The 21,611-nt window shown below is 41.7% G+C and overlaps 1 protein-coding gene across 3 annotated transcripts in view; it reads left to right on the forward strand.

The window, feature by feature from the left end:
• The first annotated feature begins 207 nt into the window (after nucleotides 1-207).
• The window catches only part of uggt2 (UDP-glucose glycoprotein glucosyltransferase 2), a 49,130-nt gene continuing 27,726 nt past the window's right edge, over nucleotides 208-21,611 (forward strand). For all 3 annotated transcript variants that reach the window (XM_046363052.1, XM_046363053.1, XM_046363055.1), the window contains exons 1-22: nucleotides 208-280; nucleotides 764-897; nucleotides 1,257-1,339; nucleotides 1,629-1,759; nucleotides 6,512-6,624; nucleotides 6,831-7,008; nucleotides 7,927-8,023; nucleotides 8,116-8,185; nucleotides 8,269-8,369; nucleotides 10,204-10,303; nucleotides 10,632-10,692; nucleotides 10,924-11,015; nucleotides 11,239-11,389; nucleotides 13,289-13,408; nucleotides 13,624-13,709; nucleotides 13,826-13,961; nucleotides 14,238-14,369; nucleotides 14,878-15,042; nucleotides 15,192-15,315; nucleotides 15,410-15,508; nucleotides 16,399-16,493; nucleotides 20,131-20,340. In XM_046363052.1, coding sequence (XP_046219008.1) covers nucleotides 257-280; nucleotides 764-897; nucleotides 1,257-1,339; nucleotides 1,629-1,759; nucleotides 6,512-6,624; nucleotides 6,831-7,008; nucleotides 7,927-8,023; nucleotides 8,116-8,185; nucleotides 8,269-8,369; nucleotides 10,204-10,303; nucleotides 10,632-10,692; nucleotides 10,924-11,015; nucleotides 11,239-11,389; nucleotides 13,289-13,408; nucleotides 13,624-13,709; nucleotides 13,826-13,961; nucleotides 14,238-14,369; nucleotides 14,878-15,042; nucleotides 15,192-15,315; nucleotides 15,410-15,508; nucleotides 16,399-16,493; nucleotides 20,131-20,340 — 2,502 coding nt within the window. In that variant the 5' untranslated portion in view covers nucleotides 208-256. The remainder of the gene's footprint in view (nucleotides 281-763; nucleotides 898-1,256; nucleotides 1,340-1,628; nucleotides 1,760-6,511; nucleotides 6,625-6,830; nucleotides 7,009-7,926; nucleotides 8,024-8,115; nucleotides 8,186-8,268; nucleotides 8,370-10,203; nucleotides 10,304-10,631; nucleotides 10,693-10,923; nucleotides 11,016-11,238; nucleotides 11,390-13,288; nucleotides 13,409-13,623; nucleotides 13,710-13,825; nucleotides 13,962-14,237; nucleotides 14,370-14,877; nucleotides 15,043-15,191; nucleotides 15,316-15,409; nucleotides 15,509-16,398; nucleotides 16,494-20,130; nucleotides 20,341-21,611) is intronic.

The following is a 21,611-nucleotide window of genomic DNA, read 5'->3' on the forward strand; positions in this document are numbered from 1 at the left end:
AGGGATGTTGCTCCGCAAACCCCTTGAATAAAAAAAATAATCTAACATGTAGGTGGCCATGACATTGCATGTCCCAAAATGTTGTCACCAAAAACTAGTTATTTTATTAGCTACGCCCGAGTACACTTCTCAGAAAGGTGTGCATTATGTAATACAAAATCCAATACATATTATACAATGTTTATTTTCCTTTGGCTGTTAAAAAGAATACAAACAAATATATTTTACAATAAAAGAAGCAGCGAAGGACCTATCAATGGCAGCGGCCAGCATTACCGGGGTAAGGAAGATGAATACATTGTAACCACTAAAAATGTCTGTAGAATGTTCGAAGCTTCATTTGGGAGCTTTATGGGCTACAAAGTCACAATCTTGTCATAGCCCGTTTTTCCTTGACATTATTGTAGCGCTGCTTGCATCCGTTGTCATTCCCATAAGCAGCTTTCCTATAGTGTGTGTTAAATTAAACGTGAGGCTATCATTTGTTATCCTGGCTAACTGAGACTTTCTCACATGAACGATTTCCCGCCCCTGTTATTTTATGTCACGTTCTTTCATCTCATCATCTTCTTCAATGGGCTGCATAAGCTATCCCTTTACCCAATATGTTGGTTGCTATTACATCTGTAAACAATTGCTTGCTACAGCTACGTGGCACTTTGAGACGACAAAACGTTACAGGGTCATGTTACATTTCACTCTCTTTTCTATAAATCTAATCTATTGCCGAACATGTCAATCTTCTCCATCGTGTCTTGTGTAGAGGATGAGTAAAAACATCTTGTTGTTATCGTCGCTGCTTCTGCTGAACGTCCAGTATGTCCAGTCCGCATCGAAAGGCGTCTCTGCCAGTCTGAAAGCCAAGTGGAGCATGACGCCTTTTCTCCTGGAGACCAGGTATATTTTACGGAATAAATTAGCTGGAAAACAAAAACTCGTTGTCTCCAGGATAGCATAGGCCTACCAGTCATGTCTCTCCTGAATACCACATATGCAGGGCAATCCATTTTGTAAACGTTAGGCTACATGCATGTAGATTATGCTTGTGTACTAATTACAATAGAAATAGGGACTGCTCCTTTTTCTACCAAAACGGCTAAGCTGTTTAACAAATGTAATTACTAAAGTACAATGTGTAGTAATGACAGTGTTACTGTGTAAGAGCAACTAAATGTAACATGTTGCAGTTCCTCGATCATAATGAACGTACCTGCTCCTGTGTTCATACCTTTTTTATTTCCTGATCTTTTGTTTAGTGAGTTTATTGCAGAGGATGGAAATGAGAAATTCTGGGACTTTGTTGACACTGTGAAGGAGTTAACAGTTTACAAAAATGGAGGTATGTGGACACTATGATGTGACAAGCAAACACTACAGTTTTATTACCACACAAATATGTGTTCTATGTCAGATACAATGCCTCTCACACAATCTGTTACATTGCCCCTTTCCTGCACTTCCAGACAGTGCCTGATTGATCTGTAAATGTGGATTGAATTTGATAAATAATAAAGATCAATGGTCCATGAGAAAACCTCATAAATCTGTCTACTAACTCATTTATGTGGATTTTGATTGCGAGAGTCAAGATTCGTTGCGCATTCATTTGACTCAGATTTCCTTTACAGAGTCTGTGCGCTCCTATTACAACTTGGTAATCAAGAAGGCTGGACAGTTTTTGACTGTGCTCCAGGTCAATCTCCTCAAATTTGCTCTCTCCTTGAGGTCCTACTCACCAGCTGTTCATGCATCCCAACAGGTAGGCCCTGAAATACTTTTACAACTCACCTCACTGTGATGATCAATTTGAAGAAAGGCGTTCAATAGCAGGTTTTTGTAGATGTTGTGTCAAAGCCTAACACAACAAAATGGACAGGGCTTTCTAAGGTGATGATTTAAACTCTAGACACCCATACGCAAACAAGAGCTTATGCATAGGTTTATTTATTAATTACAATTATGATTGTGCAGTTATACAATACATAGACTATGCATATTGAGCATAGCAGAAAAACATCAACCAAAACTGATTTAAGGTGTCTTTGGTACATAATTGGTCGTGAGTGTGGACTGTATTATTATGCATACTGGATGGTCTGTTATGCTACCCTCCAAAATGTATATCAATTAGTCTGCAAGAGAACTTATAGCCATAGGCAATGCTGTTGGTTCATTGATTGTGGAGGGCGGCATACAGTTTGCCTACAATTAGTGAATTTGATATCGAATAGCCTAGTAACGGGGATTTTTAAAATATTTTCATAATTAATTGGGTAACACATTACCTTTAGCTATACAGAATATCTCACCACCATGCGTTTCCATCTCCTCCTCATTTATTCCCTTCTTGAGCTTGCAGACTAAGCACTGGGTAGCTCCAGGAACAAGGTTGGAGAGTTAATGGCATACAGCATTTGGGTGGAATATCACCTGTCGGGCAGCGAGAGCACGCACCTCAAACAGTAGTTGATAAGTGGATTGAAATAAGTGTTGCTATATTTATTTTCGCAGCTACTCATAATAAGCACATGCTCCGCTATAAAACCGAAGTAGCCCACAAAACGTACCGGCTGCAAAGAAGCACAGCCTTTTTTGCTCATTTGCTATTTGAGTGCATACAGATGACATGTCCCCCCCCCCCTGTTTCCTGTCCATTTGATAATGAGCCATTTTAAATCGAAAGGCAAGATTAATAGTCTGATGGGTGAAAATATGGTCACTTGATGAAGGAACAGCTGTGCAGCCTGAGGCAAGGAACAGAACGCAAGCTTTTTTTTTTGCTACTTTCTCAAATAATCAATAGTCTATAGTCGCACCATGCAGCCCATATATGTTTTCATTTCTAAGACATTCTAAGGTTTGTATCATTCACAACTAAAGTTACCAAATAACTATTAAGTCTATTCTAAAATTGATTTTTTTAAAGTCCCCTCATCAATCTACACACAATACACCATAATGACAAAGCAAAAACAGTTTTTATGAATTATTGCTCATTTATGAAAACAAAAAACGTAAATATGAAATTTGCATAAGTATTCAGACTCAGTACTTTGTTGAAGCATCTTTGGCAGGGATTACAGCCTCCAGTCTTCTTGGGTATGTCGAAACAAGCTTGGCACACATGTATTTGGGGAGATTCTCCATTCTTCTCTGAATTCTTCCTCTCAAGCGCGTCAGGTTGGATGGGGAGCGTCGCTGCACAGCTATTTTCAGGTCTCCCGAGATGTCCGGGTTCTGGCTGGGCCAATCAAGGACATTCAGAGACTTGTCACGAAACTACTCCTACGTTGTCTTTGATGTATTGTTAGGGTCGTTGTCTTGTTGGAAGGTGAACCTTCATCCCAGTCTGAGGTACTGAGTGCTCTGGAGCAGGGTTTCATCAAAGATCTTTCTGTACTTTAATCTTTCCCTCGATCCTGACTAATCTCCCAGTCTCTGCCGCCGAAAAACATCCCCACAGCATGATGCTGCCACACCCATGCTTCACCGTAGGGGTGGTGCCAGGTTTCCTCCAGATGTGACACTTGGCATTCAGGCCAAAGAGTTTAATCTTGGTTTCATCAGACCAGATAATCTTGTTTCTCATGGTCTGAGAGTCCTTTAGGTGCCTTTTGGCGAACTCCAAGCGTGCTGTAATATATATAATAATATATGCCATTTAGCAGACGCTTTTATCCAAAGCGACTTACAGTCATGTGTGCATACATTCTACGTATGGGTGGTCCCGGGGATCGAACCCACTACCCTGGCGTTACAAGCGCCATGCTCTACCAACTGAGCTACAGAAGGACTGTCATGTGCCTTTTTCTGAGGAGTGGCTTCTGTCTGAAAATTCTACCATAAAGGGCTGATTGATGGAGTGCTCCAGAGATGGTTGTCCGTCTGGAAGGTTTTCCCATTTTCACAGATGAACTCTGGAGCTCTGTCAGAGTGACCATCGGGTTTTTGGTCATCTCCCTGACCAAGGCACTTCTCCCACAATTTCTCATTTTGGCCATGAGGCCAGCTCTGGGAGTATTGGTGGTTCCAAACTTCCATTGAAGAATGATTGAGGCCACTGTGTTCTTGGGGACCTGCCTCGACACAATTCTGTCTCGGTCCTCTATGGACAATTCCTTCAGTTTTTGCCCTGACATGCACCGTCAACTGTTGGACCTTATATAGACAGGTGTGTGCCTTTCCAAATCATATCCAATCAATTGAATTTACAACAGGTGGACTCTAATCAAGTTGTACAAATATCTCAAGGATGACCAATTGAAACAGGATGCACCTGAGCTAAATTTTGAGTCTCATAGCAAGGGGTCTAAATACATACAGTGGCAAGAAAAAGTATGTTAACCCTTTGGAATCACCTGGATTTCTGCAAAAATATGTCATCAAAAAGTCACCAGTAGATAAACACAGTGTGCTTAAACTAATAACACAAACAATTATACGCTTTCGTGTCTTTATTGAACACACCATGTAAACATTCACAGTACCGGGTGGAAAAAGTATGTGAGCCCTTGGCTTTAATAATGGGTTGACCCTCCTTTGGCAGCAATAACCTCAACCAAATGTTTTCTGTAGTTGCGGATCAGACCTGCACAAGGGAAAGGAAGAATCTTTAACATACCTCTTTATTAAACTGCTTAATTTCAGCTATATTCTTGGGGTGTCGGGTGTGAACCGCTCGAGGTCATGCCACGGCATCTCAATCGGGTTGAGGTCAGGTCATTGTCCTGTTGCATCACCCAACTTCTGTTGGGCTTCAATTGGCGGACGGATAGCCTTACATTCTCCTGGAAAATGTCTTGATAAACTTGTGAATTCATTTTTCCGTTGATGATAGCAAGCTGTCCAGGCCCTGTGGCAGGAAAGCAGCCCCAAATCATGATGCTCCCTCCACCATACTTTACAGTTGGATGAGGTTTTGATGTTGATATTTTTCTCCACACATAGTGTGTGTTCCTTCCAAACAACTCTACTTTAGTTTCATCTGTCCACAGAATATTTTGCCAGGAGCGCTGTGGAACATCCAGGTGCTCTTTTTGCGAACTTAAGATGTGCAGCAATGTTTTTTTTGGACAGCAGTGGCTTCTTCCGTGGTGTCCTCCCATGAACAACATTCTTGTTTAGTGTTTTACGTATCGTAGACTCGTCAACAGAGATGATAGCATGTCCTAGAGATTTCCGTAAGTCTTTAGCTGACACTCTAGGATTCTTCTTCACCTCATTGAGAATTCTGCGCTGTGCTCTTGTTATCTTTCAGGACGTACACTCTTAGGGATAGTAGCAACAGTGCTGAACTTTCTCCATTTATAGATGAAGATCAAGGCTTTTAGAGATTACTTTGTAACCCTTTCCAACTTTATGCAAGTCAACAATTCTTAATCTTGGGTCTTCTGAGATCTGTTTTGGCCAAGGCATGGTTCTCATCAGGCAATGCTTCTGTGAATAGCAAACAAACATTTTGTGAGTTTTTTTAAAGGGCAGGGCAGCTCTAACCGACATATCTCATCTCATTGATTGGACTCAAGGTTAGCTGACTCCTGACTCCAATGAGATTTTATTGAAGTCATTAGCCTAGGGGTTCACATACTTTTTCCAACCTACACTGTGAATGTTTAAATGATGTATTCAATATAGACAAGAAAAGTACAATACATTTGTGTGTTATTAGTTTAAGCACACTGTGTTTGTCTATTGTTGTGACTTAGATGAAGATCAGATCACATTTAATGACCAATTTATACAGAAATCCAGGTAATTCCAAAGGGTTTACACTCTTTCCACTGTATGTAAATACGTTTTATTTTTTAAATTTTTTACATTTCTAAAAACCTGTTTTTGATTTGTCATTATGGGGTATTGTGTGTAGATTGATGAGGGGATAAAAAAACTACATCAGAATAAGGCCGTAATGTAACAAAATGTGTAAGGGAAGTGGTCTGAATACTTTCTGACTGTCAGACCGGTTTTCAAATGATCACTTTTACGTCCAACATAGCCACTTCACTTGCTCCATAATGGAAAAAAATATCCTTTCTATTTCATTCAGCTAAGTTCAATTCTATTATTTTTTACTTTTAAACCATATAAAATAAAATAATGGCAAGGGACTTATAAGCATTTCTTGTCAGCTAAATGAACAAGCCTACAGCCTATGTCTTTGGAGCATAGCCATATAACTAAACATACAGTAGCCAACTCATATTCTGTTCTGAAATACATTTTCTTCATATCATAATGTTTCTTTAGACCTTACTGAAATAAATAATGCATTTATTGTGATGGTGTATATTAAATCGATTTTATTATACTTTTTAAAATGTAGATGTTCCAATGGCGCCCATCAGCGGCTTGTATGTGTGGGGGCCTGGAGATGCTAAATGTGTTTATGTTAATTAACGGTCAATTACCGTGAGACCGGCAGTCTTCTGCATGACAACCGGCTGACAAAATATCATGACCGCCACAGCCCTAATGCTGTAGCCTAATTGTGTCGCTCCTCTGCTCTCAATAGATAGGCAGTGATGAGTCTCCGCCTGAGGCATGCCTTGCCTTTGTTTCGGTCCATGGCCAACATGGCTGCAGCACAAAGGATTTGAAGAAGCTCCTGAAGGCAGCTGCAGGCAGGTAGCTACACACCACTTCGTTCTCATCTCCTCGGAGGATCTATCTCACTCTAGTGCAAGAGTGAACTAACAACATAAATTATAATAAATGAAAATGTTATTTTATAATTAACAGTTAATAAATGATGTTATTCATGTTTTATTAGTACAAATGATAGATTTGTATGTAAATGGTGGAATCTAACTTCTCTTTTTACATGTTTGCAGGCCTAAACCTTATCTATACAAGAATGAGCACAGATACCCTGGACTCAATAAGACAGATGTCCCAGTTGTGATCCTTTATGCTGAGATCGGCACCAAAAAGTTTGGCTCCTTCCACAAGGTGCTGGCTGAGAAGGCTGCGGAGGGCAAGCTCATCTATGTGCTGCGTCACTTTGTAGCCGTGAGTAGTGAGGCTTTTTGGATTTCCTTAACAGCTTTGAACGGTATTTAAAGAGTGATGTGCTTTAGCCAGGGATTGAAGTGGGATTTTATAGGGGGTGCAACAACCCTCCTTAAAACCGGGTGCTTTACTACACTTATTTTGAACAGTAATTTATTAAATTACCACTGTATGGTGTTTTTGATCCTCAGTTGCTATAACTCATAATGGTTGGCTGTGCTCTTGTACATGTGAAAATCTGATTTGGTTTTGTCCAATATTGGACTGATGTAAGATTGCGTGTTGTTGGAAGCTTGGAAGTGTTCATGCTAATGTGGAACAGGCTTGTGCTTTACTGTGCATTGTGGTCACTGGTCCCAACTTTGAGCTCCGTGGGAAGATGGAATGGAGGGGGTGACAGGAAGGCCATTGCAGCTTTAAGAACAACATCCACAAAGGGCGAGGTCATCAGGGCTGTACAACAAATGGATTGCATTAGCTGCCAGTGTTCAGCAGGAGAATACAGATAGCCAGAGGAAGTTTAGCTGGGGCCTGAGTAACGGATGGCCTGACACTGTGAGAAGCAGCACTAATGTGTTCTTTTCAGAGATGTACCACAGAGTTCACGAGCTACCGTGTAGGTGTAAAAGACTACACATTCAGAGCGCCTCGTGTCTCTAAGATGTGAATAAAATGTGAAGAATCACAGGGTCGTGGAGTTGAAGTTAACATGCCAGGCCCTTTGGCATGCACTACTGATTGGTCCGATCATGAAGAAAAAAACATGATTTCTTATAGGCCTTTAAGTGTTAAATAAGTGTTTTGCTTCTCCCTTATTCGGTGTCAGTATGACAAACACACATCAGTACCGTTGGTTCTTAGATTGAATTAAAACAGATTCTTTTATGATTATATTTCCATTGCTGATTTCCACTACAGGAGCCAAGGCCCCAAAAGATGCTGTTGTCTGGATATGGTGTGGAATTGGCCATAAAAAGCACAGAGTACAAAGCTGTGGATGACACACAAGTAAAAGGTATGTTTGTGCACGCCTATTCTGTATTAAAATATATATTTAACTGATGCCAATTGAAGAATATTAATGGCAACTCTGCTGCTTTTCCACAGACAAAGGAACAGTGAACACTGATGTGGATGACATTGATGAAGTCCAAGGCTTTCTCTTTGGGAAATTGAAGTGAGTTAATGAATTTGTGAGTCAATGTATTTGTATAATAATATTAGAACCTTAGTATCACCTTCTGTCTTGTTCCATCCCAGAAACTCTCACCCAGACCTGCAGGAGCAGCTAGGGGAGCTCCGGAAGCATCTGTTAGAGAGCACCAATGACATGGCTCCTCTCAAAGTGTGGGAGCTTCAAGGTACTGAGCATCCATTAGTTATGCTAGAAGTTTTTCCTGACCACATGACCTGACGAGAAAACTCAAGGCCCAAGCTAATAGATACCTCGAGTGTACCAATTCAATATTAGAGTGTGCGACTCAATATTAGGATGATGCTCTTAATATTTTGTCAGAAGGGGACCATTGCGCTCTCCCTGAAGCTTGGCTGGTGCGTAAAACCCTCGAATTCAGACAAACAAAAGATGTAATGGGTCCACTCTCGAAAAGATGTCACATAAAGCTTACATCATTTGTATTTTTTCTTTTAATTATTATTTTCACTCCATAATGGATAGCATACGTAGCCATTTAGGCTTTGCAGCCTTCAGTGTTTTAGGTACAATTTTATTTGAATTCAAAACAGCATTTGTAGGGAACCACTGATGAGCAGCAGGTGCTTCTAATTAGGGTTGCCACTCATCTGCCAATCACGGATGTAGCTTTTCTGGTCTACCTGTATTCAAGTTAGTCACGAAGAAATACAGAATTATCGGGTATGGGAGCGGGCACAAAGGTCAATTGAGGGCATCAGGCGTGAACCGTTCATTAATCAATTGCCTCAGGTGGCTGCTCACTTGGGTACATTATATCAATTCATGAGATAGCTTACCACAAAGGACATCAGGCTCAAATGTTCATAAATATGTGGGGCTAACTCATAAACGACATGTAAAATCTGATATGGACAGTGTTGATGTATATCTTTTGGCCAATAGGAAGGAGATGAAATCGAGTTATTCATTTATACCTTGCAGGAATACAGAATTATATTTATATACAATTGAAGTCGGAAGTTTACATACACTTAGGTTGGAGTCATTAAAACTCGTTTTTCAACTACTCCACAAATTTCTTGTTAACAAACAATAGTTTTTGCAAGTCTGTTTGGACATGTACTTTGTGCATGACACAAGTCATTTTTCCAACAATTGTTTACAGACCGATTATTTCACTTATAATTAATTCACTGTATCACAATTCCAGTGGGTCAGAAGTTTACATACACTAAGTATACCTGTGCTTATTGACAATAGACTTGATGCCGTCACAGCTGTCACTGAAAGTAAGTATATAGTTGACAGAAAACGATTTCTTCTATTTCTTAAGTAAGTTTTATGCAACATCTTTTTGATTACTGACCCATTATACATTGTTTGTCTACACCTCAGTGTATACCACTCGATCTGAGCAGGAAAAGGTCTGAGCCCTTGTTGAGGAAAACCCCCTGGCCATACCCATTAGTTGTGTGCTAGCCTGTGTGGCACTTAGTGACTGTGAGGATCACCATGGTGACAGTTTGATGAATGGAATGGAAATGATAGCACTTTACTCTTGAGCTTAGTAAAGCAATCAGTTTATGTTCAGTAGAGACTGTCAAGCACAGGTTCAATGTACCGGGCTTGGCAACGTGTTGCTCTAACCGTGTGCTATTACTTTGATTGTGTGAAGTGGAGTGGAAATAGGCAGGACGAAGCAAGCTTTCAAATAACCCTTACGCCAAATCAGTTCAACACAGAATGGTATGATGTCCTATAAAAGGGAAAATGGTCTACTATTTGAAATATTTAGAAGTTGAGCTAATGATATATGTACCGACTTCACAGAGTTTCACGGAGTGCCTCAGTCTGAATCAAATATTTGAATGAAATCAATATTTGATTCAATCTATGTATTACAAATGAACATTTATTTTTATGCATGGCCATTTTTCACCAAGTACTGTAGGCATCCCAAGGTGATCTCCTTTTCCAAGAGAAAGTTATCAACTGGTTCAACTTCAAATGATTTCAACTTCTGATGAAAACATCTGCAGATCTAAGCTTCCAGGCAGCAGCCAGGATCATGTCTGTACCAACGTTTGATGCTCTGAAGCTTATGAGAGACCTCAGTCAGAACTTCCCCAGCAAAGCCAGGTGAAGCTATACACCTCACACTCTTTCTATTTAAAAACCTTGCACAGTCTGTAGGAATAAATAAGCCTATTTGACATGAAATAAGAAGAGGTTCTCCCGGCTTGTAGACTTGAATCCGATCCTGGAGTGCAACTTGTTTTAGACGGCTGTTATGAACAACAAACCAGGAGTGCCGAGTCAGCGGTCTGGCGCGTGATTACAGAGAGTCGGCTGTAGATATATATACACCATCTGAGGGCCCACAGATTTGGGAGATTAAACGGGGGTTTTACTGCTCGATGGGGAGAAAAAAAGCTGATGGTGACTACATGTTTTACTGTTCCCACAGATCACTGACAAGAGTGTCTGTGAACCAAGAAATGAGAAGAGAAATTGAGGAGAACCAGAAGGTGGGATATCAAAAGCAGCAGTTTGTCCCTAAGACTGTGCACTTGTTTGTCTAATGTGAGGTCTCGACGTATCATCTGTTAATGTAAATGCTCTTACATTCTTTCCACTGGCATCTTAGAGCTTACAGCCCGTAGAATCTATTTCTACATTGTGATATCCGGCATACACTATAGAGAGGATGAGGGTTTGGTTGGCATCAGACTAACCGCAGGGAATCCTCTCTGTTCCAGCGGCTGAGTGAGACCATGGGGATCCATCCGGGAGATGGAGGCCTGTTCATCAACGGCCTTCACATTGATCTGGACGTCCACAACCCCTTCAGGTACAGTAGGAGCTCAACTCAGCAGGGAGGATCAACTGTCAGCTTTCCTGCTCTCTGCTCTCTCTCCCCCCTGGTCTCCCCAGCCTCAGCACTGGCTGCCCACAGCTCAGTGCTCCAGGGCTACAGGATTAAAACTAGCCTAGTGCACCGCCGACAGACGGCTCCCCTGCTCGGGGGAAATGAATGCTGACCTGCGATTTCTCTGATTCTCTGTCTTTGGTAGCATCTTGGACACTATCAGAGGAGAAGCCAAGATCCTGGAGGGCCTCCATAACCTGGGCATTAAGGAAGAGAACCTAGGCAAGCTACTGAGACTGCCCATGAACCCAGTGGAAGAAAACTATGCCTTAGACATCCGCCATCCAGCTATAACGGTGAGAGTCAGGGTGTTCATATTATTTGTTTGCAATATCTGATCTATAAGCTAAGAAAGCTTTATACGCTGTTTATTCGTTTGTGGGGTTTGAAAGGTGTGAGAAGACAACATATTTTGTGAGAATCAAAATATAGGGTACAAAACCAAGGTCCTTGCTATCTTGGAACTCTGTGGTCCTTCTGTAGCTCAGTTGGTAGAGCATGGCGCTTGTAACGCCAGGGTAGTGGGTTCGATCCCCGGGACCACCCATACGTAGAATGTATGCACACAGGACTGTAAGTCGCTTTGGATAAAAGCGTCTGCTAAATGGCATATATTATTATTATTATATTATTATTGGAACCTTGGGACGTCCCAACTCTGACTTTACCCCATTGAAGTTGACATTTACAATGGTTATGTTAAGGATTAAGGTTTATGGTTCCAGGGTATGGTTAGGATTTAGGGTAGGGACGTCCCAAAGATCCCAGAAAGCACTAACCACAACATCAAAAGTAGCTCTTAAAGGGCCAGTAGCCCTTTAACTGCTATTTATTCTGTTACCAATCATATTTACATGTTAATATTATCTTCAAAGTATAATTATTACTGTATGTCTCATTTTTAAACTAAATGTAATTAGGTACTGTATATCTAACTGTCCGATAACACGTTCTGATGGAATGGCTTGTCCTGTACTTTGTAAAAGCCCAGAGTGCATTGAGTGAATGTTGGACAAAGATCTAGGTTCCTTCCTGAACATAACAATGTGAGGGCAAAGTGTACTCGGACCACAAAATAGGTGAAGTGAACTGGCAAAAGAGTCCTCATTCAAAGGCAAGGGCAGTGTGAATACAAAGAGAACAGAGTTCTTTAGCTTCTTTTTTTTTTACCCCAGAGTTCAATTTAAAGAGGACTGAGATCGATTATTTTAAAGAGGACTATATGTTAAAACACCCTGAGAGATGAACCCATGCCAAGAACCATCGTCCTGCAGAAGGGATTGTTTTTTTCCTTTTCTTTCTCCTGGCCCAGATCAGCATTGCAGGTGCTTTGTCTTGAGTGCTGGCATCGGGGTGTGGATTAGAGGATCAGTCATCAGACTATTGCACTAGTCCCAGTCTGCCAAAAACCTCAATTATACACTTGGCAGCCAGCCAAGGAAAGCTACTGTATCAAATAAAAAGAATTACTTGCAAACTTTAATATGATGCCACTCTGACATTTTATTATGGAAAAAAACTTGAAGAAAGCAACTACAAATGAACATGACATTTCATCTAGAGAATGTCTCCTTCCGATCAGGCTTGCTGTCTGTCTTTGCTCTCAGTGAGGCAAGTAGAAAATGTTACCCTTTGGGTTGTCTGCTCTGGGCAGAGACCGACAGGAGTGTTGGTAGGTATCCCATTGTGACTCTTTGTTACTCAGGGAGGTTTCTCAGCCTTCTGAGAGGAGAGAGAGAGAGTTCTGTTAGTGCCAGTTTGGCTTGTAATGGATTATTATTAAGCTACAGTAGGCATTTGCTTCCCTACCTCCTAACACTAGAGTCTATACATGTTGCTAACGTCCCATGCACTTTTCACTCAGATGGCTTAAACATAGCACCATCTGCTCCCGGGGGTGTATGGGGTGAAGTGCAGTAGCATTGCATTCATTTGATCGTTTCCAAGACTAAAACTGTCAGTTGCTGTTATGTATGGTATTGAGTTACGGTTGACAATATTTCTGGCTGATGCGAGTGTGGCTTATTTTATTATTAAAATACTGAATTCTAATTAAACGCAGCTACGCTCGCAAAGCTTTCACTGTGCTGATTACTCTGATGTATTTGGGCCTCGGGACACTTAAACTCAGTTTAAGACTAAACTAATTCTCACAACCTTCCACACTAAACCAGCTTTCCTCTTGCCTTTCCCAGTGGATTAACGACATCGAGACAGACTCCATGTACCGCAGCTGGCCCTCCGGTGTTCAGGAGCTCCTCAGAGCCACGTTCCCCGGGGTTATCCGCCAGATACGACGCAACTTTTTCAACCTGGTGAGTCCCAGGAGGAGAGGAGAAAGGACAGTTGGGAAGGGTTGTAACACAAAGCCACTGGAACAGTTGTTTCATCTTTGAGAGGAAGTCCTGTATAATAGATGGTGGTCAGGTGAATTTGCGCTACAATAGACCTACATGTCAAAGTAAACTGATTCTGTAAGGATGTTTATCTAGCTGAGAAGTCAATCTGTCTTACGTTCCGTTGTTTTCAGGTGCTGTTGCTGGACCCAGTTCAGGAAGAGAGCATTGAGCTGGTGAAACTGGCAGAGCTCTTCTACAAACACAAGATTCCTCTCAGGTACTTTATAGGTTGCAGAGAACTACCAGTTTCTCTTTACACCTGTCAACCTCCACCAGATGGTGACTCAAACTCTGTCTGCAAATTGAAACAATGTATCTTTCTGCTCCTTTAAGGATCGGATTTGTGTTTGTCGTCAATACTGACGACGAAGTCGATGGAACTACGGATGCTGGAGTTGCATTTTTCCGGCTGCTGAATTACATCGCCGACGAGTATGATTTATCACAGGCTCTCATGTCTATGGTTTCTGTGAGTATCTCATGCTTGTAAATCTTTCCCATTTCCAGCGAGCACTTTCTTGTGGAATTATTTAAGCACAATCTTTTGCAAGCTCATGTCTCTTTTTGATGTTTCTCAGTTGTATAATAGTGCTATAGTGCCCTCTCTCAGTTGGGCCGCTGTCTCAGACATTATTGGACTAGACGAGTAAGGGTTTGCCTGAGGCTTCAGACTATGTTATCGACAGTGCCTTTGATGTAATGGAGAGGGACGGTCAAGTCTCACTGACGTTTTGTGCACTTGCAGATGTACAACAAAGTGGAGATCGGCGAGGCATTGTCTGTTGACACAGTGTCTGCATATCTCAAGAAGAAGTTCCCCAAAGCCAGTGCTGCAAGGATTCTTGGGGAAGATTCCGAGTATGATGACAAAAGAAAGGTGTGATTAATGGACAGTATGTTTCTATTGTGCGTTTACTTGTCAAATGTAAACCATAAGATAAAGTATTTTACAGTGTCAAAATACCAGATTAATTTGATTACATTCCTCTAAAGGTTTGTCCATAATCCATAAATCACTAATGAAACAGGAAGCAGAGAGAACAGTCTATGGCTTAGCTGGCTGGAGTTTTCCAGGCCTTCCGTTAACACCGCCTGATATAAGAGGTCCTGGATGGCAAGGAGCTCGGCCCCAGTGATGTACTGGGCTGTCCGCACCACCCTCTGTAGCGCCATGCGATCAAGGGCGGTGCGGTTGCCATACCAGGCAGTGGTGCAGTCAGTCAAGATGCTCTCAATGCTTCAGCTGTAGAACAGCTGTAGAACCTAGGGGAAGAGGCGCTGTCGCAGTTCCTTCACGAGTGTGGGCGTACTTGAAGCCGAGGAACTCAAATCAAATAGCTTGAGTGTCCATTAACCCTGGCGCTGGTCTGTGTTGGGGACAACAGGCAGGGGCAGTGTTCTACAAGAAGAGTGGTTTGGGCCCTCTGCCTCTGGCTCTGTTCAACGGAGTCCCACTCAATGCTGAGGAGATGGACCCAGATGAACTGGAGACTGTCATCCTACAGCGCATCATGGATACCACCAACTTCTTCCAGAGAGCTGTCTACATGGTAAGAACTGTCGGGGGAATTGTAGTCATTATCATATTGTCCATTTGTGTCCAATTTATTTGTGGAAACAGATCTTAGTTTGTTATTGAATATGAGAAGTGTTTTGGTTGAATAGGTTATGTAAATAATATGATTTACTCACGCAACAGGGCCAGTTGACTGAGGGGACAGATGTGGTGGACCATCTGATGGACCAGGCCAATATGGTACCACGCATCAACCCTCTCATCCTCAGCACTGACAGGACCTATCTGGATCTCACAGCCTCTCCAGGTAACAAATACCACATTCTTGTCCTTTTGTTAATGTGTATGTTGACAATACAGTCTTTATACAATTTACAGTACTTTTCATTTTCCCCTTTCAGTTGTAGATGACTGGAAGGACACCACCATGTACTCATACCTGGACTCCAAGGACAAGACTGCTGTCATTGCAAAGAGAATGAAGTATTTCACCAAAAATGGTAAGAGGCCGGGTATACTTTTGTGGCACTCCTGATTTTATATATATTTTTCTCCCTTGAGTGTAAATACTGTAGTGTTGTATGGTTGCGTATACTTGAACAAAATAAACAATTTGTTCAAAAAAAGTTGAGCAGCTTAAACGACACCGGGAACATCTGAGGAGTGTTTGTTCGTCAAACATTTCATTTCACCAGGCGGATCTTCACACTTTACACACGGATAATATACCGACATATTAGTATGGATCCAGGGATGTGTAAAATTGCTCTTTAGGGGAGCCGTCTGTGCTTGGTCTGAGTTAATTGCACTGCGCCCTGGTTAGTAGTTTGGCTTCAGGCCAGTGGTCCAGCCTCAGCCCCAACTCTGCTGCATCCTGCCAATGGAGCCCTGCTCAGAGTCAGGGTGGGGCTGGAGCTGCCCAGGGAAGCTGAGAGGCTGAGGAAGGCGACTGGGGGGGGGATGAAGCAGTAAACCTTGACAGGTGGCACAATCTCCTTCTGATTTAGTGTGCTTTCCTCAAGGACTGTGCCTCTCTCTCACACTGTCTCTCTCTTCTCTCTGGATCATATAACTTGAGCCAGATTTAATTTCCCTTCTCACTGCCCGTCTCCACTGTCAGTAGGTGGTCTGTGTCAAGACCCTTTTAAGGGATTAGCAGTATTCCCTTATAAGCAAGCTGGAGCTTTAAGATTGCGATCCCTCTTTTTAACTGAGAAAATTGTCAGGAATACTTTCATCTCTTCCTGCTTTATATCTTCTGTCAAGACTGGCTGAGTCACTGAGCATTTGAAATGATTCAGTGATTTTTGACAATGGCAGTTTTTCTGCTTTCAGAAATGTCACCGTATTTGAAACGTTGCTTTGTACAGTAATTGATGTTGATTTCCAGATGAGGATGGGATTAATGGAGTGACTGTGTGGATCGTTGGGGATTTTGAAAAGGCCTCAGGGAGAAGACTGCTGCTGAACGCACTGAAACACTTGGTGAGATTCTGCTGCTTTATGCTACTGCAGGGCTTCCAAAACCCTGTCATGTGGGGCCCCCCAGGGTGCATGGTTTGGTGTTCGCCCTACCACTACACAGCTGATTCAAATAATTCAACTCGATGATGAGTTGGTTATTTGAAGACAGGTGGTTTGTGCAAGGGCAACAACCAAAACGTGCACCCTGGGGTGGCGGGGGGCGACCCCCCGACAACGACGACCCTTCTCTACTGTAGCCCTTCTACTTTGCCTTATCCACACAAGGCGCTATGAATTAAGCTATGTTTTAATTATAATTTACATATAAAATAAACCAATATCACACTTTTTGCTCAGTACTACCGATCAGTCACGCCAATGTGAATTAGGAATCCTCATTTATTACACTGCAGTGGCCTGCACCACACCAATGCATATGTAGCTTTTAATGTAGTCAAGCAAGGTAGGTATACCCCGAGACTTTAATTACTATCCAGCCGCCATGGAGAATCTTTGATGGAATTAAAATGTTAAAACTCATGTGGGACACATTTTACCTTGGCCTGAAATAAAAACAAAGGCTGCAGTTGTTGTTCTGTGATTAATACCCACATAAATATCCCATAGTTGATTTAAAATCCAGCCAGGGTTATACCTCGCTTTACTGCAGATAAGAAGAGAAAGACTATTAGCAGTCTGGAGACTGCAAGCTATTGAGGCTTATTTTTAAGAAGGTATATTTTTTGTGAGCTCTCTACTGAGACAGACAATACCTTGTCAACAAGAGACAAGTTAGAGGAATCTCATCTAGCCCCACAATAAATCTCCTGTCTGCAGTAATTTCAAGGACATCCTCAAAATGTTTTGTATAGGCAATGTTAAAGGTACCTTACTTTAAAAAAATTCAATTAAACAAAACTTCTTAGCAAACAGCAATTTCTCTAGGACTGTCTGGCAGTGGGAAGGGGAAAACTGAAAATGAGCTGTTATTGGCAGCGTGGTTTGGAACTCCCTTCTTGGTCTATTAACTAATCCACTCCTACAGACAATGAGACAGGCATCAAGGATTTAACCTGTCCGGAACCACTCGCCAACAGCCAATGAAATTGCAGGGCGCCAAATACAAATCATCATAAATCTCATAAATCAAATTTCTCAAGATTACAAGTATTAGGCACCATTTTCAAGATACAATTCTCATTAATCCAGCCACAGTGTCTAATTTCAAAAATGCTTTACAGCGAAAGCTCCACAATGATTATGTTAGGTCACCACCAAGTCACAGAAACACCCAGCCAGTTTCCCAGCCAAAGAGAGGAGTCACAAAAAGCACAAATAGAGATCAAATGAATCACTAACCTTTGATGATCTTCATCAGATGGCACTCATAGGATAAAGGGTTCGATAAAGGGCATATTTATATCCAAAAATCTAATTTTACATTGGCGTGTTATGTTCAGTAGTTCCAAAACATGCAGTGCATTTTCAGAGCTCATTATAAATGTTGATGAAAATACAAGTGTTATGCATGGAACGTTAGATAAACTTATCCTTAATGCAACCACTGTGTCAGATTTTTAAATAACTTTCCGGAAAAAGCATACCATGCAATAATCTTGAGTACGGAGCTCAGAGCCCAAACCAGCCAAAATAAATATCCACCATGTTGCTCAGTCAACATTAGTCAGAAATAGCATTATAAATATTCACTTGCCTTTGATGATCTTCATCAGAATGCACTCTCAGGAATCCCAGTTCCACAATAAATGTTTGATTTGTTCGATATATACAATTTATGTCCATATACCTCCTTTTGTTAGGGCGTTTGGTAAACAAATCGGAACGCGTGTGCAACTTCCAGCTGAAAGGTCGGACGAAAATTCCAAAAAGTTATATTACTGGTCATAGAAACATATCAAACGATGGAAGAAATCAATCTTTAGGATGTTTTTATCATAAATATTCAATAATGTTCCAACCGGAGAATTCCATTGTCTGTAGAAAAGCAATGGAACGAGAGCTACCTCTCATGTGAATGCGCGTGACTGGGCTCGTGACTGCTGGCAGACCTCTGACTCATTCCCCTCTCATTCAGTCCCCCTTCATAGTAGAAGCATGAAACAACGTTCTAAAGACGGTTGACATCTAGTGGAAGCCTTAGGAAGTGCAACATGACCAATATCTCACTGTATCTTCAATAGGGGCTGAGTTGAAAAACTACAAACCTCAGATTTCCCACTTCCTGTTTGGATTTCTTCTTAGGTTTTTGCCTGCCATATGAGTTCTCTTATACTCACAGACATCATTCAAACAGTTTTAGAAACTTCAGATTCAATACTACTAATAATATGCATATATTAGCATCTGGGACTGAGTGGGAGGCAGTTTACTCTGGGCACACTTTTCATCCAAAAGTGAAAATGCTGCCCCCTATCCCAAACAGGTTAAATTACTGTTAGATTGAACATGGTTTGATCATCTGTGCCAGACGCGCCGAATCCATTATGTCAGAAATGGCCGCCCTTTTGGGCTTTTCACGCATGACAGTGTTTAGGGTTTACTGAGAATAGTGCGACAAAAACAATTATCCAGTCAGCGACAGTCCTGTGGGCAAAAACAGTTTGTTGATCGAAGGAGAATGGCAAGAACCGTGTAAGCTAACAGGCGGGCCACAAACAGACAAAATAGTGGCGCAGTAAAACAGTGGTGTGCAGAACTGCATCTCAGAACACACAACTCGTCGATCCTTGTCACGGATGGACTATTGCAACTGAGGAGTGGAAAAAACATTGCCTTGTCTAACGAATCCCAGTTCCTGTTGTGTCATGCAGTCAGGATTTGGAGTAAGCAGCATGACTCCATGGATCTGTCCTGCCTGGTGTCAACGGTACAGGCTGGTGGCGGGGGTGTACTGGTGTGGGGAATGTTCTCCTGGCACACGTTAGGTCCCTTGATACCAATTTAGCAACGATTGAATGCCACAGCGTATCTGAACATTGTTGCTGACCGAACCCAATAGAGTATCTTTGGGATGAGATGAACTGGCAGTTTGTATCATGTATGAACCGTCCCAATATGTAGCAACTGTGTGATGTCGTAGCGTCAGCATGGACCAAAATCACTATGGAACATTTCCGAAACCTCCGGCCCGATTAATTCAGGATGTTCTAGAGACAAAGGGGGGTCCGACCGGTACTAGATGGGTGTAACAAATGGTCCGGTGAGTGTCTAGAAAACACAGGCAAATCACCTTTTTGACTACACTGGACCTTTAAGCTTGACATAATGCTGTGAGCAGATGTGAAAGCTCTCATTGTGCAGACAGTGAGAGAAGGATGAACATTACAGCAGTTAAACAAGTGGATATTGTGTGTTGTATTTACAAAAAAGAGAATAAACCTTGAAGGTTATATTAATTAAATTAACATTTTCCACCCCTTTCTTGACACCTTCACTCTGTAAATAGAAGTGTATAGTAAATCAATGCTAGTCTGAGTGCTCTCTAACCTTGTGTGTGTGTGTGTGTGTGTGTGTGTGTGTGTGTGTGTGTGTGTGTGTGTGTGTGTGTGTGTGTGTGTGTGTGTGTGTGTGTGTGTGTGTGTGTGTGTGTGTGTGTGTGTGTGTGTGTGTGTGTGTGTGTGTGTGTGTGTGTGTGTAGAGGGCCAGTGCTGGTGTGCGTGTGGGGGTGATTGATAATCCCAGCGGCGGTGCGCCCAGCGAGGACAGCACTGTGCTCTACAGGGCAGTGTGGGCCGCCCTGCTCACCCAGAAGAACAAGGCCGCAGTGGAGTTTGTGCAGAAAATCCTTAAAGAGGAAACTGTCCAGCTCCTTCAACAAGGAACCAAGATGAAGAACCTACTGGTGAAGGTAAACTGGGGATGAAAAACTGAATTTGACGATTGTGTGACCAGGAGGGAGGTTCTTCTAAACCAACATAGGACCCCTGTAGGTCTATACCAGAAAATATAAAACATTTTTTTATAAAATATATTATTTGACCAATACTACTATCCCATAGAAACACAGTGTATAACACATTCATAAATGATAAAACAGAAAGTAAAAAATGAATCATAAGGAATAAGGTTTTGAAGTGTCTGAAAGGTCTGATAATATATATATATATTTTTTTTGATACATTTAATCCTCTTTTTTGTTTGCACAAAACGACCTCCATACTTCCATTCATCTTTTTAAACTGGTACCAGGTTATTTTCAGATGAGTCCCTTGTGGGGGTCGTAGAGCGAAACGGAGAACACCATCGTGGTCATATCAGTTTGTGGGCCAAACCATTTGGACGCTACAGGCTTTTTCTTCAGAAGACTGGTTTTTGGCATGTCTCGTGATCTGACAAACACCTGTAGCTCGACCACCTTCCTTCCACCACAGATACGGAAGGCCACAATAGAGTAGATTGAGATGCAACCCATGCAAAAAAAAACAGGTAGTCCTGTCTCTAGCTTAAATTGACAGATTGTGATGGGGATTGAAAAGAATCTTACTTAGATTGACACACGGGTGCATCAAAAGACTCTTACTTAACTTGAATAGCGAGAGGGGTGCCTTTCCCCCCCCCCTCACATAGACAATACAGTGCCTTCCGAAAGTATTCATACCCCTTGACTTTTTTCACATGTTTGTGTTACAGCCTGAATTTAAAATAGATTCCATTTAGATTTTGTGTCAATGACAAATGAAAATCTGAAATGTTTTCAGTCAATAAGTATTCAAACCTTTTGTTATGGCACGCCTAGATAAGATCAGGAGAAAACATTTTCTTAACGAGTCACATAGTAAGTAAGTTGCATGGACTTACTCTGTGTGCAATAATAGTTTAATGTGACATTTGAATGACTACCTCATCTCTGTACCTCACACATATAATTATCTGTAAGGTTCCTCAGTCGAGCAGTGAATTTCAGTCACAGATTCAACCACAAAGACCAGGGAGGTTTTCCAATGTCTCGCAAAAAAAGCAGATATTAAAATATCCCTTTGAACATGGTGAGGTTATTAATTACACTTTGGATGGTGTATCACCCAGTCACACCCAGTCACTACAAAGATACAGGCGTCCTTCCTAACTCAGTTGCCGGAGTGGAACGAAACCGCTCAGGGATTTCACCATGAGGCCAAT

This window comes from Oncorhynchus gorbuscha, linkage group LG09 (assembly GCF_021184085.1).
Source record: "Oncorhynchus gorbuscha isolate QuinsamMale2020 ecotype Even-year linkage group LG09, OgorEven_v1.0, whole genome shotgun sequence".
NCBI classification, from domain to species: Eukaryota; Metazoa; Chordata; class Actinopteri; order Salmoniformes; family Salmonidae; genus Oncorhynchus; species Oncorhynchus gorbuscha.